The 27,299-nt window shown below is 38.5% G+C and overlaps 1 protein-coding gene across 17 annotated transcripts in view; it reads left to right on the forward strand.

Moving 5' to 3' along the window:
- Mef2c (myocyte enhancer factor 2C) overlaps positions 1–27,299 on the forward strand; it is a 148,444-nt gene that overhangs the window by 46,933 nt on the left and 74,212 nt on the right. For 10 of the 17 annotated variants that reach the window (XM_085676883.2, XM_085676893.2, XM_048455845.3 and 7 more), the window contains 2 exons: positions 10,449–10,644; positions 26,822–27,025. In XM_085676883.2, the coding sequence (XP_085533009.1) occupies positions 10,591–10,644; positions 26,822–27,025 (258 nt within the window). In that variant the 5' untranslated portion in view covers positions 10,449–10,590. Of the gene's footprint in view, positions 1–7,185; positions 7,346–8,595; positions 8,616–10,448; positions 10,645–26,821; positions 27,026–27,299 lie in introns of those variants that run through there. The other 7 variants (XM_085676889.2, XM_085676884.2, XM_085676885.2 and 4 more) reach the window with 4 other exon arrangements.

The raw sequence follows: 27,299 nt of genomic DNA on the forward strand, positions 1-27,299 counted from the left end.
ATGTTTTGGTCTAGGGCGTGAGCGTGACTTGTCTTGCTCTGGCAACAGGAAGTTTAACTAAGTCTGTAGCCTGCAGTCCGTACTTGTGTCCTGTTAACGCAGTTTGTGTCCTACTCTGACCTTTGGGTTTGGGGTATTTTAAGCAAATGAAAATTAAATGTGGACGATTTCAGTATTCACTGGAACTCCCTACTGATACTATCGTATGTTTCACTCACGTCTTCATTCTCTTTACTTGTTTTTCTAATCCCCATGCCCCTACTCTGGCAAGTGGTATCCTTGTCAAAGCTGGTCTCCAACACTCTGTGACTAACAACCAGATATTTGCATGTATTCTTAAGCACTATGATTTTGATCCATCTATCCCATGCATAATAACAATTAAACTAGAATTTAATTTTTTTCATGCAGTCCAAGCTAAAAGTCTAGTTTAAAATGTGCTATCAGAATGTACCACATGTGTTATGGCAGTCAGCCTTCTCCAGATCTCTGGCGGAGGGCTGGAACTGCATCTTCTTGCAAGGTTTCTACTGCCTGCTGTACCTTAATCTCATTCCTAAAGTCTGCTGGCGCCCTTGCTGACCACCAAACCTGACGAAAGCTCTGAAGTGTTAAATGCGTTTGTTACACAGCACCGGCGTGTTCTGCAGTGCAGAGAGTCTGGTTGTCCTGGAGCTTTGCACAGATAAAGGAAGGATACAGCTCTGTGAGGAATGCAGTAACTACAAAGTACATCCTGAAGGCCATTTAGCTCACAATGAAGGTCTGTGTTTTAAAATAGCTCTATAACAAAGTAACTACAGAGTTTTGGCAAGAGCTCCAACTATTTATAGAACTGAGTAAGGCGTGGTAAATACTGCCACGGTACCCAGCTCTCCCTCGCCATAACCCCAAACTTAGAAGAAGTACTGTAATTATATTTTTCTACTTTGAAAAAAAAAATCATAGTAGCCATTATCAGTTTAACCATACGGAAGCTTGGGCTGAGATTTCTTTTTTAAATGCATAGTTTTGATTTTCAGCAGCTGCACTGGGTCTTTAATCATATATTATCTTTATGAAGCCTTTTTCTAACATATGTTAATTGGCTGTTTTCTGTGACAAATTATGAGCTCTTACTTTGATGAGGTTCAATTGCAATCATGTTGGAGTCGAGTACGTCAAGTTCCCACCCCTGCTGGCTCCTCAAACCACTACAAACATCCGCGCGTCACTGCAGTGCTGAGTAATGGCAGGATTGGGGCTGGCTGATTTTGCTACAGATTTTTTTTTTCCACAGGATATTTTCAGCTTCTTTGTACTAAATCTGTTGCAGGGTTTGCCCTTTTTAGCAGACACATGCTCTAAAATTAACATCAAATCTTATTGGAGATTACTGTAATAGAGTGAAGAATATTTCATAGTACTGCACCCCAGAGTCTGTTTTGCTTCACTGAAATTTCAGAACATTTATTGCACTTTTTAAGTCAGTCAGTTGTAAATGTGACTGATATTTTCTACATCATCAGCATTTTGTAACAGACATTTTGAATGTTCCTCTTTTGAAGAAAGTAAGCTATATAAGGGACAGTGAGGTAGCTATTTGGCTATTTATAAAGAAATTGTTCTTACACGCTCTTTTCAGTGTTGATAACTATACTGGAATCTTGAAATTTGTGTTGTACATTAGCTTTCTTTTTTTCTTCAGCATTATTTCTGTCAGTCAAGTAATAAAAACAACGACATGTTCATCAAGGCTGACGTCCTGTAAGATGTATACCAGCCATCTCAGCTCTCTGTCCTACTGTCAGCTTAATGTACGATTCAGAGGAGCAGAACTGTTCTGATCCATCTGCTCTGAGAACTGTGACAGATAGCGTGGATCAAATACCAACAGATGATCAGTGATAGCTATAATTAGAACAGATACAAAATTGCAGTGCATTTGTCTTGAAATTAGTCAAGGTAATTGATTAAGGTCTTCGGTGCGTGCATCAAACTTCAGTGGTATTGAGATTAATTTCACTGTTTCTGCCTCAACATCTCGCATAAAGAGCTCTCGAGAAATTGCAGTTCTCCAAACCAAAGCCAAAGGTTGATTTCCATATAAGCCATATAGGAGTTTAGATAAGATGAGCCAGATGTTAACAGAGCCAGATGTGAGTAGGCACTGCTCTCCTCTCCTTGGGAGGCTGTTTTTAATCAGCTATTTCCCTGGGGTAATGCACAGCCAATGAGCTCTAAATCCTGAGGCTACCTGCGTTCACAGGAAGGACTGGGAACATCATTACAGGGCTTACAACTGAGCATATGTGAAAAAATTAGAGCAGAAATTAAGGGGAAGAAAGGTTAACTTCATAAATGTTACTTTGCTATTGCTTAAAAAAAAAAGAACAGAAATAAAAAAGATAATTTTAAATGTTTAAAAATAGAGTCAACCCCTACTTCCAAATACAGATACAAATAAAAAGCTTCTATTGGCTAATGTTAGCCAGACCTGTATAAAGGTGTGTGTTACTTTGAAAATGTGCGTGGGGAGTCATCTTAAGCACAAGTAAATAATCTCAAAGTGTCACTGTTGTTCATGCCATCACGTCTAGAGAGGTTGGCTTCGCAAGCCCTGTGTGGTCCTGCAGTGGGAGTGCGAAGACAATCTGTACACTCTGTCTTGAGCCAGCTTACACAAGGAAATTTAGTTCCACTTGATAAGACACATACTTAATTGGCTTTAAGAAAATAAACCAAGGTAAAGAACAATGTGTAAATGAAACAGGGAGCTTGGCACTTGGCTGTAAGGAAGCCCGCAAGCCATGTGGTTTAATTGGGGCCAGTTGGGATCATTTAATGATTGCTGTCAGAAGATCAGATGTAATAGAAGACCACAGTGGGGTAGAGTTAAACAAATTGTCATCAGGCATTTCAGATGAACAAAACCTTAATTAGGTTGATTAGGATGCTGTAAAGGACATGAAGCGACAGAGAGAAATTGATGAATCACTGGATTCCATATTGAGCCATATATAATATTGTCACAAGTATCATCTATATTTTAAGGAACCTTTATGGCAGTTTGAAAACCACACATATTCACCTGTAAATTTTAATAATTATCTAGGTTTAATTACAAATTAAAAATAGGAGACATTCAGTTTAAATACCAGATGATTTATTAAGTATTTTTTACTTAAAATTCAAGATGAACGTCAGCTGGAGAGTAATATATCTTCCCATTGTAAAGGCATCTTTAAGAGTTGAATTGTTTGAAAAAGTAATAGCAGTAGAAAATTATTTTTCAAGGACACAATTTTGATTATTTAATGTAATGTGTGGCTAAGGAGTGGAACATGATCTTCACTGTCATGTTTCATTCATGTTACAATTACTGGTCTTTTACTGGCAAGATTACCCAGGTATCTTAAAACACACTCATTGTTTTATCTGTTTTTAAAAGACTAACTTGTGTTCTTCCACATGCTGTGCATTTGTACACACACACACACACACTAATAAATCTGAAAAATGTGTTCAACACATACAAGCTTCCAAGAGGAAAACATTTATAGCACATTTTCATTTTAATCATTAAATACAATAAACTAAAGATTGAGAAAAATAACATTTTTCCTAAGAGAACATAAGGTGCTTTGGAATTTGATTTTTACCCTAATAAGATGGAAATGTATGTTAGCAACATGTAGCACGTCAGGCGGAACTGGCTTTGGAGACTGACAACTTAGTTTCACTGCTGGTGGAGTATGGTGCTTCTCTTGCTTTGTTCAGTAACAGCAGCAAAGCAGTCCAGCTGCCTGTGCTTAAGAGGGGCAGCGCTGGAGAGGAGAACCCAGTGTGTGATGCTACATGGTAGCTCTCACACAGCTCTACCTTCCTTGCCAGAGCCCTAAGTGGCTTTCAGAGTTTAGGGAAACAAAGACATGGTAGAAGCCTGCTGCGTTAATTACATAATCTGTCTGATATGGAAATACTAAAAGCTGTCATGTCGTTGAAAAGTATGAGGGTTTTTTTTGACATATTTAGACCATTCGGAATTTATTTTGGCTTGGAGAATGCAGGATGCCATTTTAACTACAGTAGGGGAAAATGTCCAAGGCAGAATATGGCATGGATAATTGTGACAGGGAAGCTGTGTTTCCTTATGTTTGTTAAATTGTTTGTAATGCTGTGCAGTTGTCTGGAGGTATGTTGCTCCTAAATTCTGGCGTTGTGTAAATATGCTGATTTACGTAAGGGCTAACAGCAGGTTAGGCCCCCGTATTAAATTAATTGCAGGGGTTTTCAAAGCGAGCTCAGTTTTAGCCTTATTATATTTCTGACATACATTTCATCTCCTTTCGTCCTTGGGGAAAGATACTGAAGTAGGACTAGAAGCTCCCACATGGAGTCTCCAGCAGCTGTGGTCACGGGGAAATGGATGCAGGTTCCCTAGTTAGTGCTACACTTGCAGCCTGAAGCTCTTCCAGGGCTGATCTTAAGAGAACGTCTCAGGTCTGTATGACACTGGACATTTATTTTCCTTCACTGAACACTTGTTGTTAGCAATGTAAATGAAATACTATGGGAAGTGAGATCTCCACGCTGTGTGTATGGAGATGACATTGCTACTAGCCTTAATCCAAACATGTACATGAAAACCAACTTACAAGTGTAGGTGATCCATGTTCCTGGCACTGCTACACACCCTACACTTTTATAGTGTCGTATTTAATGGGGCTAGAACCATTTTGCACATAAAAACGTGTTTTCCCAGTTTGAGGTAGGACATGAAAACTCGGTGTGCAGGATTTGATCATCGCGCTGCAGTTACCTGGTGTCGAAGTCCCCCCAGTTTCTTAAATCACAGATTAATTCAGCTTTCACTTCCGTGTAACGTATTCTCATTCTATGAGGTTCTGTACAGCATGATAAAGGTTACCAAGGTTTAACCAGGGCTGAAAGTTTGTTTCTGTCTATGCAAAATAAGAGAAAAAGTCCTCAGCACTAGTTATTAAAAATAACTAGTAAATACCTCAGATGAGAGGTACAGACGTTGATAAAAGAGAGTTCACTTAAGCAAGTGGTAATGACTAGTTCTACAGCTTCCCTGATGCTAAGATAGAGCCTGGGACTACAAAAGTAACATTTGATTCTTCCCTCCTTCCCCTAATGGCAAGGAGAGTGACTTGGCGCTTTGAGAGTTTATCCAAAGGAAACACTTAGGAAGCTGGAACTGAGTCCTGAGACAGAAGGAAGAGTTGAGTACACATGTAAGGGAGGGAACATTCCAGACAGAAGGAATTGCAAATACCCGGTGGTAGGAAGGACAGAGAAGTAAGAACTTGTTTTATTTGAAGCCAACTGTATTTGCTATTTTTATGTGTAATACTGTCAGTGACTCTTGAAGACGATTCAGAATTGATCATATTGATACTAAATGCGATCAGTTGAGAAATGAATGTTTGGCACAGTGGTATTTATCTAGAGAAAAAAAACAGCCTTTCTGTACTCTCAGGAGGATGTGCTTCAGCTATGTGGCTTTAAAATTAACTGCACTCTGTTCTTTAAAATATATGGGGAACTTAGAGAAAAATAGAGTAATTTTCAGGACCAAAGAAATACTTCTCATCACACACTCAAGCATTGCTAAGAATAATAATTGGGTTATTTCATTTGAAGCTCTTAAGGGAAAATAGGTACGTTCTGCTAGTTCTTTTTAACCAAAGTATAATTGTACGCCTCATATGTCTTTCAAAACAAATCATAAAGTAGAAAGTTTAATGTATCTAAACGCAAGGAATGAGCAAAACTTCCCACTTGAAATGGTAGTGGATCACTGAATCACTTGAATCAGTAACAAACACAGGCTCGCAGAGACAGGGCATGCATTACTCTCGCCTCTTGTTATACATGGGCCTTTCGTTGACTTAACAATGCTATTTCTTGTGTAACACAGTGTGCATAATTTACAGCCTTAAGTTTTACAAAACAAGGTCTTCAGATGGTGAGGCAAATGTGAGTCAGTGGAAATGGTACTTGCCAATCTGAATAAAAGAAATCCAGAATTCTTTCCTTGCAAATTGACCTTGCATATTCTAATGTTTTAGCCTTGTCCATAGGCTGTTTTGGTTAAGTGACTGCACTGTACTTATTGGAACAAAAATACATGCTTTGCAAAGGTAATTTTAGCAGCAGAGAATTAATTTCTTCCCACATCTTTTAATGTGGCATGGGAGTCTCACTCTACGATCAAAACACATAACTGAAGGTTATGTTTAATTTCTAAATCAAAGTGTTGTGGGAAGGCGATTGAAATTTGATGATGACTCAGATCCAGTTGCTATGTGGTTTTCTTCCTACAGAAACTTTAGGGTAGACTGCCATTTCTATGTTAGAAAGAGCCAAGCAGTGATGAGATTAAAATAGTTTCACCATAGACTGAAAGTTTGTGTGAGTTTCTTTGATTGCTAATTGGATCTTTTTTAAGGTGCCTTGAGAGTCTCAGTAACATGAATTATTTTCTTACTCCCTGATTTTTCTTTTTAGGTGTGGGACTAAATAAATTATGAATGCATATTACCAACAAACATTGTTTACTACCATCCTGATTCATTTAGTTCCCCCAAAGTGGTAATTCTTGTGTTTTGTTTCTTTCTTTGTGTAGAAATCTTTATTTGCTTCAAAGTGTAAATTCAAAGTCTGTGGCGACATTTACCAACTAATATAATTTGATAGACATGGTAGATGGCACTGGGTGTGTATCTGCTTTCCCCATGTCTGCTTAGTCTATTTATTTTCTCATATTAATTTCTTAAGGCAGTCACAACGAAACATTGGCCTAGAACTGGAATGCCTTTTTCTCAGGTGTTGGAAAGACAGAAATTAGACACTTTGTACCTCTGCTCTGCCTTTCCCTTGCTGTCTTTTATCTGAGCCACCCCAAAGCCCAAATGTGGGGTGTGCTGCATACCAGCCTGCTCTGCTCAGAGAAGGAAGTGGAGAGTTTTGGTTCCCATTTTACACTTGAGGAGCAGTTTAGGGAAGGAAGCACCTTTGCACCTTTTATTGTTTGCGGTCGCTGACATCACATCCTTCCCTGCCCAGTCTGTGCGTGTTTCCTGCCATTCTGTCAAGATTCTGCTGTTACTGGGAGGGATTTGCTGAAGGGAAGGAGGGAGGAAGGGAAGAGGGCAAGACAGAGTGGGAGAAGGAAGAAGGGGGAGGTGCATGTCAATCAAGCCAGCTAGTTTGAAAATGAGGGGGCCTGCAGGAGAAGTACTCTCTGCGAGGGTCTCAGACCACTCTGCCTTCATCTGTCTGCTTACAGCAATCTCCAAGTGAACAGAAGCCTGCCGAACCGAAGTTCCCCTTTTTAGTAAGCAGATGGATTTTACCTTTTTGTTTAAGCTGGCAAAAGAGGAAAAAGTGCAACCTGTAGCTCCATAGAGTGTTCTTTTTCTTTCCTTCTTGTTCAAAGTTTTGGCGTTTCTTTGTAACTATCATTTTCCAAGAGCAGTTCCTTCGTGAGAAAGCTGTAGGGTCCAGAATAAACCTGAGACTGATTGTATGGAATGAAAGTTCTCGCTGTGACTGAAATGCTGCTCTATGTAGTTAAATTATTAATATTCTTTTTTCACATACCTGTGAGACAAACAAACAGGTTACTGTGGTAATAATCATCTTTTTTTTTCTCTAGCCCTCCTGACAATTAATACTAGAAACAACCATGCAGTACGTTTTTATGTAAAAGTCAGGTTAATAAATAGTTATACTAAAAAAGAAAAGCTAAAAAAGTTGTGTGCTGGTGCTGACCTTCCTAGTTCTTTGGATTTTAACTGATAGCCTTGAAATGTGGAGACATCTTCCACAAATTGCCACATCACTGCTGTCTTGCTGTTCTGCATGTGGACTTTATACAGTGCTGCATTTTAAGAATGCTCAGAAAGCAACACTGCAGTTAGCAAGTTGAATATTGTCCTTCTACAGCAAGCAAACTAAAAGTTGAGTTAGGTTTAAATTTCCATCTTTCTCCATACCTGGCATATTTCAAAAAGGAGCCGATTTTCAGTGGAATGTTCACCAACCATATGTGTGTAGCCATGCCTATGGAAGCATGTTAGTACATTTGTAGATGTATTTCTGAAAGAATATTCCCCATTGTGTTTTAAGAATAAAAGCAAACAAACAAACAAACACATCACTTGGCTGTTTCTAAACAGCGTCTTCCACGTTGAAAAGTGCTGGGTGGTGATGTGGAGGGGTGAGGGGTGGCTTTTGCATTTGGTGGTCAGGAGCACAGCCTGTCTCTAAGGAGAGTCTTTGTCAGGAGTGTCTCCCCACACGCTTGGTTGTAAGTGTTTTGAATCAAGGTCTGTAGCCGCTGACCTCCTCTCCCTCGTGCCTCTGCACTCTAATCTGTTTGCCCTGACCTTCCACCTAAAGTGAGTAAGCGCTTAGGCAAGCGCAGCCCAGTAAGCCGATAGCAACCCTGGCCTCTGCTAAGAGAAGGGAAGGGGGATGTGCCCATAGGGCTTGTACTGGGGTTCATGGATAGTTTTTTTCTGTGGTGGAGAAAGCCTGATTGTCTCTTTGGGGTCTTGCACATGCATGAGAAATACCATTCTGGACTGCTGCTTTCTTCTTGGGTAAGACAATAGGGAATGCACAAAAGGTTTCCAGCTGTGTGATCTATAGGGCCATTTCTAGGACTAAATGGGTGGACTGTTCAGTAGTGTTGAAAGGCTGATGTATTGTGCTTTGGAGGTTCGTCGTGGATGTGATCTTGGTGTCTTACAGCAGTGTTTTTAGGTTGTGGGCATTTCATACAGTCAATATGTGTTTGTATAAATTTCAAAACGTTAGAACTGCTGCTAACGTTGAAAACTGTGACTGGAGCCATCATCTTTGATAAGCACAGGCTGATCGTGGTGTTACTCACATGTGTATGCCAAGAGGCTGAAGTGAGCTGCCATTCAGTACAAAGACACTGGGCAAAGGAGAGTGGATAGTCTCAGTGATTAAGCAGTGCTTAATCCACCAGAACTAATTATATCTTAATAGCCTCCGCAATTAGATAATTACCTAAACTTATATTTTTAAAAATGTACTTAAGGTGACGAAGAATAAAGAAATTTAAAGGCAGCTGAGGATCAGACCAAGTATCTAACAGCCTTTTCTGCCCCACGAACCTTGAACTAGAGCCAAATAACCTATTAAGTAGCCAGGACAGTGGTTTAGCGTTACATAATACATGTGGGAATTTTTCAGGTCTGCTGTCACAGACGAACCAGCGTCAACAGAGAAGTTCTGAGCAGTGTGGAAAGTAGTCGTAGCCACTGACATGAGAGGAGACAAAATAACTGAAGCCGCCGCTTGCAAATGAAGCAAGCATTGTGGGATGCTTCCTAGTTAACTTCCATTTCAGAGCAATTCACTTTCATTATGTGCAAATATTTTTAGTCATCATTTTAAACAGAGTAAAATATAGACTTTTAATATTCTGTGCTCTTTGGGTTTGCCATGTAATTGATAATCATTATTTTAATTTTAATTCATGACCTAGAGCTCTCTGGTATATAATATCAAGCTTCTGTAATTTTTGTCTGACTCCCTAAGGAGATATGATATGTCTCTTTTAAACATTTAAATTTAGAGGGCTGATGGTCTATTATTAAAAAGTATATAGTTACAAATGAGATAATAATCTTAATTTTTGCACCGCTTATTTCTTTTCAGTAACCATCATTTTTGAGTATTGTTTTAATGGACAGTTTAAAGGTTTCCCAGAGGAAATGCTCTCACTGCTAAGCGACGCTTGAACATAAGATGAAACATCCCACATTACTTTTCCTGTGTTCTCTGTAGCAATCTTCTTAAAATAAGATTAAAGGATTTAGTTTTAAATTAGTTGACATTTACATATATCAAAGAGCACTTTCATAATTGTCCATCCTATTTGCATAACTAGGGACGTTATCACCTCTGCTGTCAAAACATGAGATTGTTTTCCATTCAGAAATGAATTAGATGCCCTACTTAGCATACACAGGTATATAAAGGTTCATTAACTCTCTGATTTAGGTAATTTTTCATAACAGAGGGGTGAAAATTGTCACCTAATTTCATTAAAAATATTAAGAAGCTCTTTACAAAAAATACTGTTCATTTCAAGTGTTGGGTTTTAAAACACAGTTTTCATCATTTAAATGACTTCTTAAATTACTTATGAGCTTGTTTTAATTATAAAAGCAATCCACCCCTGTGTATATGCTCCTGTGTGTGATGTGTCATGTGCTTTAAGAAATAGTTATTTTCATTTGTTTTATTGTTTTGCTCTGGGGCAGCCTATTTCCTTGCAGAAGTTGTGTTAGTTCTTAGGACACTGACTTGCTGTGGAACTACTGTTTAGTGGCCTGCGTGGAACTACTGTTTAGTGGCCTGTGTGGAACTCCTGTTTACTGGCTTTCATTTTTGTTCAGCAGGAACGAATGCAAGGATTTGGGAACTGAGCTGTGCACGTGCTGAAGAAGGAAACGTGTTTGAAGGAAACAGGAAAGAGAAAGAAAAGGAAGGAAAAAATACATAATTTCAGGGACGAGAGAGAGAAGAAACACGGGGACTATGGGGAGAAAAAAGATTCAGATCACGAGGATTATGGATGAGCGTAACAGACAGGTGAGTGGGAAGCGTCCCTTTGTGTCCTTCCCTAGTATTCAAGCTACTAGAAACTTCTTGAACTTATTAACATCCATCAACAGAAGCTCTGTGAGCCCGTGAATCCAGTTTAAGTGTTGAGATTTTCATCTCTTGCCAACAGCAGAGAAAAGAAAAATCACATTAATCATTAGAAGTATGTTTTAAAGATTTGTGATTGTTCACTTTGCACAGCCTTAAGATGTAAATAAAAGTTGTATTTGTATGACAAGAATAGCTTAGTAAGTGTAGAATTGCGACACTGCACACGTCATCAACCAAAGCTATTCTTACATTCACGGGAACTAGTCCTTTTGTGATCATCCGCTTTACAGCTTGTAGTATTGCCTAAATGTCCTCTCTGCAGAGTGGCTTGCTTTCTGTTCATCACAAAGGAGAGACTGAAGTCAACTTCAAACATTTCCAGACACTTCTGACAACAACAACAACAAAAATCCCCACAGGACATATTAGCTGCATAAAGCATATAGACAAGAACATCCTGTTAACTCGTATTTTCTCTAAATTCTGAATTTTATAAACATGGTACTCTCGTGTTTTTTTTTTCTACAACTCCAGTGATATGTCTGTAAGACACAGTCTGTTCTGAAGACTTCCTATACATGCATCATGAGTGCCTGCAGTATGACTTTTCCCTTATGCTGGAAAGAGGGCTTGGGCTTTGTGAGGGTAGCCAGGCCGTTTGGACACAACGCTCTGTTGAATATTAGGTGACCATCCTTGAGAGGAATTGTAGTACTCCTGGACACCCACAATAGCATTCCCACAATGGAACTTCTTCCTTGGCACTAAGAGAGGAGAGACTCAGTCCCCTAACACACACACCCCACTCCCCTGCTGCCCATTTCCGGTCCGGAGTAGGTTCAACATGCTCCCGAATAATAACCCTCACTTTCTGTTAGGTCCCTGTTTACCCTCCTGTAATTTGAGAATAAATTCACTTTTAAAACACAATATTGCATGGACTTATAGATTATAATGAATAGAAATCATTTTTTATTATGTCATATGTATAGATGGCCTCTTTATAAAAAGCCAGTGAGCTTCCAAGAACTAGGAAGATTTTTCTATTTTTTTAAAATTATACTTTTTCCTAAACTAGAATATCTTCTAAGGTTCACAGGACTTGAATTGCTTTGAACTTAACATTGATTTAAATGATGAAACATATAAAATTCATGAGGGAATCTAGCAATGTTTTCATACAGATTGTCTATTATTGTAGGCCAAGACAAAAGGCAATATCCATGTTTGAATTAAACCCCAATTTTGTATTTGTTCATAGCTTGAAACTGAAATTAAGGCTGCGGTATTGAACATCACATATCATTGACTGTGGGGATCTTGTTATTTGGACCACAGTCCGTTTTGGTTATAGGGGAAAAAAAGCCATGAATTAGCATTTGTAGTTTATTAAGAATATGATCTACTTTCAGCTTCGTGCGCTTCCTTCTATCTCTTTTTACTTATAAAGAAGAACAACTGTGGGGTTGCCTTGTGTGGGCTTTTACTATTCTTCTTAAGGAAAGAAAACATCCAGAGAGATACAAGAATTATCACATTCTATTCTTGAGAGAACAAGTTAAAATATTTCCATAAAGTTGTATTGATCTATGCTTGTTGATACTCTTACCTATAATAGAAGTCATAATATTTTTAGGAAGGGGAAAGGTATTTAAATTCAGCTTAGTTTGGTTTTTTTTAGAACGTACTACGGATTGATTTCCTCATGTTATTCTGTAGGATTAGGAGTCAACATATTATTTTCCACAATCTGTGTGTACAACAGACCTTTTAATTCAACACTGTTGAAATAAATGAATAAAAATGGCATCACTGTGTTCTAAGCTATGTTTCAGTGGTTGTATAAGATGACTATTGACGACATTAAAGAGCTGTCATTCATGGTAATGTTGGTCTTGCTCAGCTCTCATTTTCTGTGAGAGTGGTCAAAAGAGCCACTTGGAAAAGGGCATAAAGTATGTAGGTCACTTCTGATAATGAAAACCAGCAAATGTGCAGAAGAGCCCCTAACCTGTGCTCCCTTTAAATTGTGTGTTCACATGTTGAAAAGAAAAATGTCAGCAGCTTTGCTCTTTCTGAAGCTGCGCCACTGGGGTGGCCTCGTAGGACCTCGCACGGAGGCTCACTGCTGTTTCTTCTTGAAAGCAGGGAGCACTGTTCTTTCTGCCTTTGCGTTTGTGTATTTGACCACATACAGAATAGTGTGGGCTTCTGCAGGAAAAGAAATGCTAACCCAAAGTGAGCCTTGAAATACCACAGAAATTATTAGTACATTGTGCTTCAGAAAGATGAAGCTGTCTTAAGACAGAGACCATTTACGCTGAGTTCTGCCTTTCCTGTTTCTTTTACAAGTAGCCAACAACTAAAACTCCAAACCCGACTTAGAGATGGAAAATAGTGTAATAAGGCTAGAAATTGAAAAAGAACAAAAGTTCAAAATCTTTTTGTACTTTACATTTTTCAGTTTCCAATTTTATAAAGTCAATTTCTTAACTTTCATCAAGTTTCTCAAGTTAATACGTACAACAAACTCATGAATTGCCCATTTATCTTACAGATACATTCAGACAGCTTGGTGAAAGTCATCACCAATTAGTTTTCGAGGATGGCATGTAAATTATTCCATTTAATCTTTAGTAATCCTATTTTTATAGTAGGATGTTATTTATTTATTAAGTCAAGAAGTTTAATTGAACTGCACTCTTCCCAAAAGAAAATATTCACTTGAGAATAGCAGTCTCATCCAGGGATGGGCAACATGTTCTGTAAATAACCAGGACCCCAATACTACCTGATTGTTTGTATTATGAGCTTATGCCATCTCTGATTCAGCCTTGGAGCTCTTCTTTGGTGCTTTGAGTGTAGTCATAGACAATATCTAAATGGATATGTGTGTAGATTCAGTAAGAAGATATTACTGACAAAACAAAGGCAGGCTAGATTTGTCTAGGGGGCCATAGTTTGTAGACTTGGGGTAGACTGAAATGGACATGAACTATGGAAATATGGAACATAGATGTCACTTCTGGGCTGAGACTGGACGTGACAGAGGGTTAGGAAAGAGCAGCTCAGGTGCTTTATTTACCACTCAGCCTTGGAATATGGCCTCTCCACGCAGGTGCAAAATATGGGAGCTACACCATTCTAGAGGGACCAGGATTTCTAAGGCTTGAGATAGGAAAAGGCTTGGCTGAGGATTCAGAACACACTTAGCAGGACCTGAGCCTGGTGTGTGACTTTAGAGTCATGAGGGGCTCCACACTGTGGAACATCCCGAACAGCTTAGAGAATCCTCTTCAGTTCAGGATAACTGACCAAGATTCTACAATGAAGAGCAGAAAATGTGCAAGATCCAGTCTCAAATTCCTCATATTCAAAACAAAACACACATCTTTCAATGATGTCATGATGCATCTATCATAACTAAATGGTTAAAAGAGCAAGACTTAACTTCATGTCTTTTTCTAGTCATATCGTATTGCATCCTATAACATATGATAGACAGGAGTCCAACTCTTAGCGATATACAAACCTGTTTCTAGTCTTCTAGTCTCAGCTTTACACTTAGTAATATAATTTCCAATTACAGTAGCTTAATAGATACTATAGTATATTACACACACTAAAATAGGATAACTCCCCGGCAGATTATGGAGCCTCTCTGAACTTAATGAGTAGAATGAGGATTAACTAATGGTAGCCAGCATGTCCCAGTGCTAAGATATGAAGTGATGTATTTGAGGTGTCTAGGATGCAAAGTGATCAATAAATTCACACATTTGCTCCTCCCATTATGACTCAAGTTCTCTAAGTCATTCTTTCTTACAGCCATTATGATTCCCATCTAAACAGCTCTTGTGCTGTATAACATATGAAAGAAAAGTTGCTGCGTCGTCACTCCAAGGGAGCTCCACCATAAAAGAATGTCAGGGGTGGAGTGGAAGAGAGTAGAGCAAGAACGCAAAGGGCTCCCCCCTGCTGAGAGCCGCTAGCCAGCCTTCCAGAGCAATGTCGCTGCTGCAGACAGTATGCTCTGTGGGCAGGGAAGGAAGAGCACACAAGACTCGCACAATTCAGGTCTTATGACTAGGTGGGTGGAAGTCGTTTCCTAAATCCTGTGCATGTGGTAACACAATTTTTAAGTGTGTGCTGCTGGCTGAATAGTTTTTAAAACACTTTTCACCATTTTTATCACTTCTGCCTTCAAGCTTATGGTAACCTGGATTTCAAACTCTCCCTCTTCCTTTTTCCTCTTTGAACCTTTGATTCTCACTGATTAGGCAGCCATATAGTCTTGGTCTTTTTCATATGTTACACATTTTGAATTTAGTGTTTGAAACAATTGGAATTTTAATTAGTTTTTATATGATTCATTTTTACAAACAAAATATAATTGGAAATCTGTCCCATCAGGAAGAACAATGTATAGAAACACAGAATGCTAAGTAAGCCTAACCCTGTTTGCTCATATTTTTGTACTGAAGTTTTTAGATTTCCTACTTTGAAAGGGTTAAAATAAATAAATTCCAATACTTTTGTGCAACTTGTTATTAAAAGACATCTAAATACATGAATAACTACAAGACGGAAGTATTTGCACATAGCACATCTAGGGCCTAAAATAGTAAGTTTGTATAAATGTATTTAAATACCTCAAGTTTCATTTGCTTCCTTTGGATCTGGCGCTTTGTTTTTTGCCATCAAAGAACATTCCACATAATTATCAGTGCAATAACTTGAATGCATATTAAAGACAGTCAGCATCATTCCCCTTTAATAAGAAAGGAGAATCCTCTTACAAAGTAAAATGACTCAGGGTTCATAAATTTTCTAGCATCCCTTCTTCTTGGGCTTCTGGCTGTTTCTTCCCTGACCCATGCTACATGCAGTGAGCTGGGGAAGGCCTGCAGAAGTGTATTCAGTGTGGATACTGCCTCTGGTCATGTGTACAAAATGACTTTTTTTTTTCTTTTTTCAGCTATATTTGGTATATTTTTCACTGAACTGAACAATAAAAATTGTGACAATTCCCTCAGGTAACAAAAAAGGAAAGAAGGAAGGAAGAAAACAAAATAAAGAAAATAAAACCTGCCTTTAACTATTTTCTGCTCTTAAAAATTTTTTTTAACTCAAGTGTCACAGGACTTTTAGTGTGACTTCACTTTTGAGATGGCCTTCAGAATATGAGCGAAAAACCAAAAAGGACTGTCTACAATTCTAAATTTGGAGATTATATCTATTTACCTAAATAAAGCTTGCTGAAATTATGATAGATTCGCTCTTCAAATGTAGAGAACCACATAGTTGAGAAATGTAAATTAATTGCTTTGGCAAAGGTTCTTAGTGACTTCTGTAGTCTGTCTTGGAGAGTAGAGGTGACAGTCCCGTTGTAACGCACTTCCTCCCATGTCACCAGAAACAGCATTTTCATCCTTGCCAGTGTTAGCTGAGACAGTGCAACTGAGATACTCTTCTTCAGTGAGGTCTCCTCACCCTGCTCAGAGCTTGTGAATAGGAGCACCAATGAAAAGAAAAACTTGATTTTTTTTTTCTGTTTCAGACCAAGTAAGTTTGTATATGCCTCATAAGGATGATTATTTTCTTTTTTTTCTTAATAAAATATTTTAACAGATCATAATCTTCCCTGAACTTGTATAAAAAATTATGCTCAGGTCACTCTGTGTAAATGAAAGGAGGGCACATCCTGGCTGTTTTAAGAAAGGTATTGATCAGATCCAAGTTTAGGCTGCACTGAGGCTGACTGCGGGAACTTCCCCTGTGCATCCTTATTCTTTCGCTAGTTATCTCAAAATAATGAAGGAAGCAAATCTTTTATTAGATTGTCCCAACTGTTGTCTATACTTTCTTAAATTTTGTAGAAAATCCAAGAGAGGCTAAATTCTCAACTGAAAAATGTTCTCCATGTGAGAAATAAGTGCTTTCTCTACGTGCCAGGGTTGTTCATTGTCTCATATCTAGTTTCTGTATCTGACGTCATTTCTATTCAGAGGGAAACATCTTAAAAGTTGTAAGACTAACTTAGTGCACCTCAGATATTCCAAGGTTTTTGTAGAAAGCTGGCCGTGAATGGCCTGTTGGTCTCTGCGAACACATGCTCACACCATTTCTTTTCCAAGTCACCTCTTGCTTAGCACATGCACACACCAAATGTGACGTAGTTTTACTGAGAAACCAACGCTAGGAAAATGGACATTGCAAATAGACCCCATAAACTAAGGAAGTTTTTCTGAGCTGTGAATTAAAAAGAAAAATTGGTAAACATTTTAAAAGTCATGTCCTTTGCAGACAAAACTCCGTTTGGCAGCATAATTTATTCATTTAAAATGGAATTCTTTCAGCCTTTTGGTGAGAGCATTATTCTAAAGTTTATAACCCATTGTACTTTATGAAAAATATTTATAAGCTATTGTTTTTTTGTCAAAAGTAATGGCTACAGCAAAAAATAAAATAAATCACAAAATTAAACAGAAGATTAAAAATTCCCCATTTGTAGTGTGTATTTGTGTTGCTCTTGAAATATGTTAGACCATTTAATGGGAATAAGAGAAACCAATTTAGATGTTTGGAAATTCGACTTTTAATTTTAATTTGGAACAGTTTAGCATAAGAAATCACTAACATTTAAATAACATTTCAACAAATGTAAGTGTTTGGAAACTACAGCTGAGGCGGCCCCCTGCCTTCTGTGTTGCAGGGATTGATTTGGAAGGCCCTCAGGGAGAAAATATTGGACTTGGGAGGTAAAACTGAAGCCATTGTGGGAAGGAAGAAGTTACTCTCTTCCTGTTATGACAGGAAAGCATAGACAAATGTGCTTCCTGAGTTTGCTCAGCAGGGAATGAAGGAGTCTGTGACCTTTAACTTACGCACATTTTGGCTCTGTTGAACTAGTAAACATGCTTTTGTGCCCCTTCCCCCAATATTAATCTGGATTATTTGATTCTTCTCCCCTTCAAATTATGTCTGTTCAATAGACAAAGCACAGCACATCAGCCTGTAACTGCTGCTGGAGGTGTGCTGACTAAAGGGCAGCTCTGTAAGGAACCCTTCGGACCCGGACAGCACATGTCTAAAGTACTGAATGATAGTATTCTTTCCTATAATATAGCATTGCTATATCTTGCAATTGGTCACTCTTTTAAGCCCTGCCAAACTGAATGATTGATACTGCCTTCCCTTTCCTTACATAAACAAATGTATCAGAAGCCCTCAGAAACAACTTTTAAAGCCTACGGTCTTCAATGGGCGCTTGGTTATTTGTGATATAATCTCCTATTTATTATCCCCCACAAAATACCAGTGCAAAAGATTTAAATTTTTATTTTGAGATCGTGGGTGTTGACTTAGGGTAACGGGCTGATAGAGTCTTCTATTATGTACACTGAGCCCTGTATTTTAATTGGTTTATTGTGTTGGAAAAGTTAGGGACCACTGCTAAAAATCCTGTGGAAATGCTGGTGTCTTTCACCGAAACAGGCTCAGTTTGCTGGAGGCTAAGGAGGACAATGGTCTCCTTTGCAACAGAACACACTGCTGTCTCATCATCGCAAGTGGTGCTGGAGGGTTGGAAGCACATGGTAGCAGTCTGCTTAAAAGAAGCCCTCGCTGCTCTTTAAAGAGCCTTTCATTAGGATGGCAGGCCCGGGCATTGTATAAAGGAGCACTTGTCTGGAGCACAAGTCTGCAATGGCATTGCTTCCTCCCACTGAGAGTAATCATCAGGCCGAGAGCTCGGAGCCCTTCTAATGACAGACTGAATTAAACAAAATAAAACTAAAGAGGAATACTCAGAACAGTTGTGCCATTACTTAGTGACAGGAGCAAGGGAGGGCAAAATGGAGCATTTAGAAGGCCGTTGCCCTTTTTTCAATTAGAGATTGTCGTTACAGACTCTCGACTCCATCCCTAACCCGTTAAACACATGGGAAGACCCAGTGGCTCATGGATTATTACAGAGCACATTGTCTCTATGAACTCATTGTCACTCATTACTCATTCATCTCCCTCAACTTAGGAAAGTGGAGACTATCTTGGTGCAGACGAGGGATGAAACTGTTGAGGTCTGCAATACTTTCATATAAAGAAGTTATATTAATAATTTGGAATATGGGAAAATGTAAAAACATTAAAAATAGAGTTAATCAGGTATTTCCTAATGTATTCTAAAATAAACAACAATTACTTTATTACTTTATGAGTTAAAAATATGACTGCAGGATAGAGTTGTGCAGCAGTAGAATGCTTACCCGTTTACAGAAAGCTCTGGTTTTGATGTCAGCCCTGGGAAAAAGAGGGCAGGAAGGAAGGGATGAAAGAAAGAAGGAAGGGAGGGAGAAAGGACGGAAAAAAGGATGGAAGAAAGGAAGGAAAGAAGAAAAGAAAGAAGGGAGGGGAGAGAAAAAGTTGGGGAGAGGGAAGGAGTGGAGGAGGATGGGTGGGAAGGAGAGTGGGTGGGTAAAATTGACTTCATTCATTGAATAAAAAATAGTTTCATCAGGATTAGGCCTCAAGTACTGTGATTTCAGAATCTGTACAAAGTTAGTGTTGCATCCCTTTGAGATAGTCTGAAACTCAAGGTTTGGGCCTTTGAAATTCTTAGGTGTGTGGTAGTTATTGTTTGCAAAGTTCTGTCTCTTTCATTCCTTCAGAACTTTTTCCTGTAAGGTACAAGGACTCCCTGTGTTAACACAGAGCTAAGCTCTTGGGAGATGTCTCAGAATGTGAAGGTATGTGGGACACGTGCATGGAAGGAAAAGATCACACAGCATCCTCTCCAAGGACAATACTCCAGGCTCATTTCCCTGCCATGGAGGAAAATACACAGACCGGTCCTCTGCTTTTAAAACTTGGTGTTTAAACTGCCTGTGTAGCGATGTCTATGTGGAAACCGGAGTTCCATTATTTTTATTTTAGCTGTGAGCAGAGATATATTTGCTGCCAGCCAAAGTACTTCCCATTTTGGGAAACTGAAACATCTATAAATACAGAACTAGTATGTGCCTACTCATGCTTGTATGTGGTTCTCACCAGCTTTTGTGGGAATGGCTCGAGTGTCTAAGAGCAGCCATGGCTACTGAACCACACAAAGGCATTTCTGGTTTATTGGTGGAACCAGAAACCACCGGTTCTCAATTTAATATTGGTAGCATTATTTGATTTATTTTAACTTAGGAAGCTACCTTTATATGCATGTGCTCTTCGTTCGAGTTCTGTTCTCAGAAGAGTGTCTGATGATCAATCAAAACAATAAAAATGGTGCATTTACACACTCCGCTGACACTCGGCTGAACCCAGGCCATGAGGAGCTCCTGCCTAGAAGAGGGAAACATGATGAGAAGCACACACTGTGTATGGAAAAGTGTCATTGCTAGCTCATCCAGGGACGTGCTGTATTGTTTTACATAAGGCCACTTTCCTCTGTATCTGTAGTATCCACGCGAGAAAGGGAGATAAGAAGCTGCCTACTACAGCCTACTGGACATACTATTAAATGTTGTCAAACAGCCTTTGACCCTTTTTAAAAAAATTCACCAACGCCAATGTTCTTGTCTAAAACAATTACATGTTATAGACTGTGCTCCAATTTCATCAACAAACTGAAACAGAATATGACGCCAATTCAAGTTTTCTATTTGGCTCAGTTTCAGGGAATGTAGATTTTCACTGTAAGTTAGAATGACAAAAGCATAGAACTATGTGAACGTGTCCCCTGTTGGTGGTAAGCTTACTTTTAATTTACTGTATGAGAGCTTATTTTAAAAACTCCATTGTATAAAGAATACATGAACAGTTCCTCCATGCATTTAGCCATTCATCCAATAAATACTAGTTATAATTTTTGTACTTTAAATTACAATGAGGAATGGAAGATGTCTCCATCCTTCAAGGAAAACAAGGAAGCAGATGAATAGAGGTATAAGTGAATAGAGGTAGCAAAAGTGGATGGATCCTAACCACAAAATCCCAGTGACGTTTTACTTCATGGTTTATGGAAGTTATAAGTGATAATTATAATGAACTGATAAGCTTAGGTTTCTACAGTATAAGAGCTACAGAGGGTGAAACTACAATACTTGTTTTGAACATTATTGCAAATCACTCAGATTGTTCTCTACACAAAAGTTGACACCTCCTAGGCATAGAGTGTGAAGCCATGAAATCTGCAGAAGGGTTGTAGACCAGGTTCTTGGTCAGCCTGGAGATACACTGTTTGAACACCAACGTTAAGCTGTACTAGAACAAGATCAAGAATGAGGGCATTAAATTGGGTGCTGCTCTTCTCTCTCATTACTGCACATTCTCTTGGGTGGGTAATATCCAGCAGTGCTTTCCTTCCTAGAACAAGTCAAGATGCCCTTTCTTTATCATCTGGGCACGAGACTTCTGACCTGGGAAAATGTTCAGTATTTGGCTTCTGGCATTCTGAGTGTAGAAAATTTAAAAGTAGCAAATATCTTCAATGGCTTTTCCTCCAGAACTAGTTGCAGATCCCTACATCAACCTCCTCATCGTTCTATCAATGGCCTGATTTTGTCAACATCTGCTTAGAGTATAACTTATAGCACAAGATATAGTCACCAAAGATTACGCCAACAGGTTAGTAAAGATAATTTATTCCCACTGTGGGAAGTTATAAACTTAGATCCTGTCCCAAAAGTCATCTATCATGTTTTTCAAAAGCGATTGTTTAAAAAAAAATTTATGAATGAAAATTTCAGAATCACCTGTTTGATTTAGTTCATTTGTAACTCCACTTCTTAAAGTCTGTAGAAGCTCTGCCATGTATAGACTTGGCTCTGCTTTCTGCATTTATGTTACATGCAGATCTAATTATCATGCCTTCCATTTTTCACCTAAAGCCTTATTAAACATAGTTCCTAGGATAAAAAAGTGATTGAATTCCACAACTCTTTTCTAGTGACTCCTTCACACGTAGTGTTCGTTAATCAATAAATCTTTTCAGTATAATTCTTCAGCTAGACAGCGATTCTCAAATGCACAAATACATATTTCTTAAAAGTCAGAACTCATAAGAAGGTGCAAAGAATGTTTACTTGACAAAGACAGTCGCTCAAAGCCCTAGATCCTCCTCTGCATGTGTGGATAGGAGGAAATAAATATGTCTGTGTATGTGTGTATGCATGTATGTGTGTGCACATGCTCATGCATGGGAAGGCTCTAAGTCTATTCTCTGTGTCTTCCTTAGTCATCCCCATTTCTTAATACCAAGTCTCCCACTGAACCTGTAGCTCACTGATTGGTTAGGCTCTCTGGCCAGTAAGCTCACTGATTGGTTAGGCTCTCTGGCCAGAAAGCTCACTGATTGGTTAGGCTCTCTAGGCAGTAAGCTCCAGGGACCCACCTGATTCTATGCCCCTGTCCCTGGCCAGAAATGAGTACCACATCTGCCTTTATGTGGGTACTGGGAACCACACTTGGGTCCTTATATTTGCACAGTGGGCAATTTATGGACTGAGTCATCTCTCCCCATCTTTTAATCCTCTTTATTTTTCTTTCTGTGTCTACGACCATAAATATAAACATGTATCTTCACACATCTTTTACCCTTCATGATGCATCATCAAGGCACAGAGTCAAAAACACTTTTCATTGAACTTTTCTTGAAGTATGGAGAATCTATACATATGTATTCTGTTATGGGAATTCTCCGCTTTCCATAATATAAATTTCAAAATAGAAAAAAATCATAATTGCTTTCTCTCAAGATTCATGACAGTAACTTGTTAGAATATTTACATATTTATAAGTCCAGAATCTCTTATCTCTAAGAGGTTAAATTGCCAAAAGCCAAGTAAAGGAAGTATCACTTTTAACGAAAAACTATACTGAGGCAGTCAACAGTATTTAAAATAGAGTTTTTCTATTCTGTAATCTACCATTCAGCAACCACACACTGTAGCCACAAGTTAGTTGTGTGGACGCTGCTCTAAGTCTTGGGAGCTGAAAAGTCAGCAAAAAGGACAAACCCATAAGCAATCAGCTCTATGGTTTAGAATGCTTTGGAAAACAAAAACTTGTACACGTTATTGGAGGAACCAGTACATGACAGTACACACTTGTAATCACAAAAATTGGAAGGCTGGCATAAGAGGGGTCAGTGCCAACACAGAGAGACCATGCCTCATTGATCAACTGAGAAATCATATAGCACTGGAAAACTCAACTGAGGAAGGAAAGATTTTTATCTGAATATGGCATTGAAAGCAGCCTAGACAGGACGATTTCAGCTAAACTTTGCAGTGCGCTGGGAGGTTGCCAGTGGCCATAAGGAAAGGGAGATGTCACAGCACCGCTAACAGTATTAACCAATTACAACGTGAGAAATAATTTCAGGAGCGTAAACCTTATTTTGTAATTATCTCAGTTGGTTTAATATCTGTCAGTTTGCTTTTTCACTCTAGAGAAATTTGGCCTGAAAACCAAAGCAAAATGGAAACAACTAGATACTAACGCCACTCCAAATCATCAGGCATGAGAAGAAATAGAAATTTATTGTTTAAATTATGTATTTTGTTCTTAAGGGAAAAAATTCCCTTAAACATTGAAGCAGTTGGTGATTTTCTTCTCCAGTCATAGAAATGGCATGAACTAAAGGAATACTGTTTTATGTAATAGAAATGATAACATCCAACACAAATGTATGACATGGAGATAACTAACTAATACTCAATAGTTATTGGACATGTAGAAAAGGCTTCAGCAAAAACTGTCTCTGACAAAATTTTCAAAATTTCTTTACAAGTGGATTATATAAAGCTGCAATATTTTGCAGCTATATATATATATGTACATATATTACAATATATATACTGCAGTTTATATTACTCCTTTATTTCAGATTCCAATTTCAAATTCTCATTTCCCCTTGATAAAGTTGTCTTAAAATATATGATATCTATACATATGCTAGGACTTAAAACTTAGGATTACTATAAAATCTAGTGTTGAAATATCTTCATAAATCATGATCATTGAATGTGGAGCTATTCTAAGATTCAATAGGAAAATAAAATTGCCAAAGCTTACAGTGTAGTTCTTCTTGTCATGCAAATGCATTTATTAAATCTCCTTAATTTTGAAAACTAGATGTTGAACGACAGTGCCCACTTAGATAACATTGTCTTTATTCTTCCCGATGCATCCCGATTGATGGAAACACTTGGAAAGAGCATCTTTACTTAACTGCTGTAAAATCAGCATTCTGTATCACCTAAGGTCAAAATATGCTATTGAAATAGAAATATGGACTTGTCCCCATTACAAACTATTGTCAGGTTATGAAAAATGTAATCATTACAATGCATTATTATATTTAAGTATAAAGGCTCTGAATTGCAATCTTTGTCATTGAGTGGCATATTTTAAATGAAGAGTAATATCTCAGATCTCTTTGGAAAGCTTAATGCTTAAAAACAATTTTATCTAGCTATGAACAATGGGAAAAGGCATTATAAAATACATTTTGAGTATGCAAGAAGAATATGAACATAATACAGAATTAAATTTAGAGCAACTAAGAGTAGATTTTAAAGATGTTTTCTTAACTACTTTAATACAGTCATCATTTCAGATTGCACTTTTAATGAAAAGAAGCTGTATGCACTAACTTTTTTTTGACAGGTATTATTAAATAAGTATGCATTATCCAGCACCTATTTTGTTACACAAAAGTTGAGAAGCATTTGAGAGTAAACACAAATAGTGGTTTTAGTGATATTTCTGTCTTAAATATACTATAGTAATTATTTTATAATATGCCAAATTCTGAGATTTGAGTACAACAGAAACCATACTGTGCTGAAACATCCTACCTACACTATGTGGTCATGAAGTCTGATTAAAAGTGATTCCATATATGTGAAACTATTTTATATCATGCTTCTGTATTTAATATATTTTAGCCTGTTTCATTGAATAAAACACAAATATGGAGATAAATCCATGCCTGAAATTGCATCTCTAATAAATGTTAAAATATATTTTAATAGATCACTATAATTAATGATTTATACTTAGTAATCAGTTCCAGTAGAAAAGTCTCCTGCCCATCCTAGTGTCAGTCATAACTCATCCAAATAAACCAGAATAAAATTTCCTAAAGGAATATAATAATCATGCTGGGCGGTGGTGGCTCATGCCTTTAGTGTCAGCACTCGGGAGGCAGAGCAGACAGATCTCTGTGAGTTCAAGGTTAGCCTGGTCTACAAGAGCTAATTCCAGGACAAACACCAAAACTACAGAGAAACCTTGTCTTGAAAAAACAAACAAACAGAAAAGTAATATAATAATCAGATATAAAAATAGAATGCTAGGTTATTCTATAAGATGCAACTTAGAAAAATGACAAAGAAATTGATGGTAAAGCATTGATCGTTACTGTGGAGCAAAATTGCCCAAGTTAAAATGTAGATAGCATCAAAGTAGAGACTGGCTTCCTTGTGTGGGCTGTGGTAAAGTGCTTTGTATTCCAAATAGTCAGCCAACACAGATAGCACAGCAAGGTCCTGGAAGGGCAACATTCCCAACCAGCTTCAGTCTAGGGGTTCTTCACAGCACCAGGAAACGGATGTTCTCAGTGGTAGGCATTCTGTGCTTAGGACGAGATGAGAAATTCGGAAGAAAGAAATGCTAGAGAGAGTGCTGAAACTGGGCTTTGCAGGTTTTGAGAGTCCTGGGATGTTTTGACACTTCCACACTGGTGAATATGCATTGGTTTCCTGGAGACAAAGAGAAAAAGAAAGGGATTGGAACGTAGGTTTGGGAGTTGCGAACAAATGGAAGTCAAAAGTGAGCTGACTTGCGCAAGACCCATTGCATTAAAAATAAAGCCAAATAAACTGTCAGAGACACCCAAAGTGTGATCTTGAAAAACCTAGTTCCAAAAAATTATATCTGCTTGTGAAATAAATAAATGAGAAAACGAGCATGTGGAATTGTCAGCCATAGAACTGGGAAGCAACTTGTCGCCTAAAGGTTCCTCAGTCTTTGATACTCTACCCTGCCTACTACCAAATCAAACTGTAGTTTTTTCTGGGAATGATATACTATATATACTTGCTTGGAAACACTGGGCCATATATGAGTTTATGATATATGATGTGCATGCCTTCAGGTGGGTTAGTCGGCAGGACAAGCTGAAGTTTAAAGAACACTGACATGTTAGAGTGAAATACATGCTTTCACATCTGATGGGATTGGCAAGTAAAAAAACGTAGACAACTGGAAACCGGAGCCGGTGGAGATAGTTCCTGAGGGAAAGGAGTGTGGGGCGAGGTGCTGCAGAACGGGATAAATTGAGGAGGCAGTGACTTTAAACGGGGACACATCAGCAGGGCAGGAAGCCGCTAGGTGACGTGATAAGAACATGAATGATGGAGCCGCCTGGGAAAAAGACAAGTGTGAACTTGACAGGTATTTGTAGGGAAGGAATTATGGACCTGTTCGTAGATTAGACTAGAAGAAGACAAGGTCAAAGGCAAAGTTACCGACCTGAGAGAAAAAAATAGGAAACAGAAAGAGTGGCACTGAAATTCTGTGTATTTCCCGAGCACAGCTGAGTTCTGGAGGGTGAGGGCTCTGCCTGTAAGTTACACCCACAAGCCTCCAAGTGTTCTCAATTAGGTGGCACAAGACTAAACAATTTGATGTGTGTGTTGTTTTCACATGAATCTAAAATACCAAGTTTATAATGCCATGCACAATCTTCAAATGATTAAAAAAACAAATCAACTTCTAGATTTATAATTGAGAAAATTGTTAACCATGCTGAAGTTACAGTCTTTAGATACTCAAAGAAACAAAATTGTTTCTTCCATCATGTTCGTTTAAACGCCCTGTGCTAAATCTTGTATCTACAGTTTACCATTCTCCCACTAGCTAGAAATCACACCTTTTTTTGAATTCTAGGCAGAAATCACTTTTAGATTATTTGCTTTGTCTTTGAACGTGTTCGTGCCCAAGGTTCTGGCAATTCTACACCATTGTTTTACAAAAGAAAAAAAAAAGGTAGTGTGAAAACATACAACACACACGCATAAGTGTTTTGCCTTTAAAAACTACTTTCTTTTTCCAGGTGACATTTACAAAGAGGAAATTTGGACTGATGAAGAAGGCGTACGAGCTGAGCGTGCTGTGTGACTGCGAGATCGCCCTCATCATCTTCAACAGCACCAACAAGCTGTTCCAGTATGCCAGCACCGACATGGACAAGGTGCTGCTCAAGTACACGGAGTACAATGAGCCGCACGAGAGCCGGACGAACTCAGACATCGTGGAGGTGAGCATGCAAGCCGCGAGCGTGTGATTCTGCAGAGCCCTGGGGTGTGGGCCTGGCCCAGGATCTTCTGTTCCTATGTTCCTACTCCTGTACAGAGCCTCAGGACTTTTTCCCCAGCTATGACTACACCTCCCTGGTTAACTCCTCCCGAAATGAAAGATAAAGTGGCAAAATGATGAGTGAGCCATGTAGGGTTAGAAATCAAGTTCCTGGGTTAAATCAGTGGGCTGCTTCTTTCATGAGTGGGCAACATCCTCCACTGGTGTATCTGAAC

The sequence above is a fragment of the Myodes glareolus genome, chromosome 15, assembly GCF_982192425.1.
Source record: "Myodes glareolus chromosome 15, mMyoGla1.1, whole genome shotgun sequence".
Classification (NCBI taxonomy): Eukaryota; Metazoa; Chordata; class Mammalia; order Rodentia; family Cricetidae; genus Myodes; species Myodes glareolus.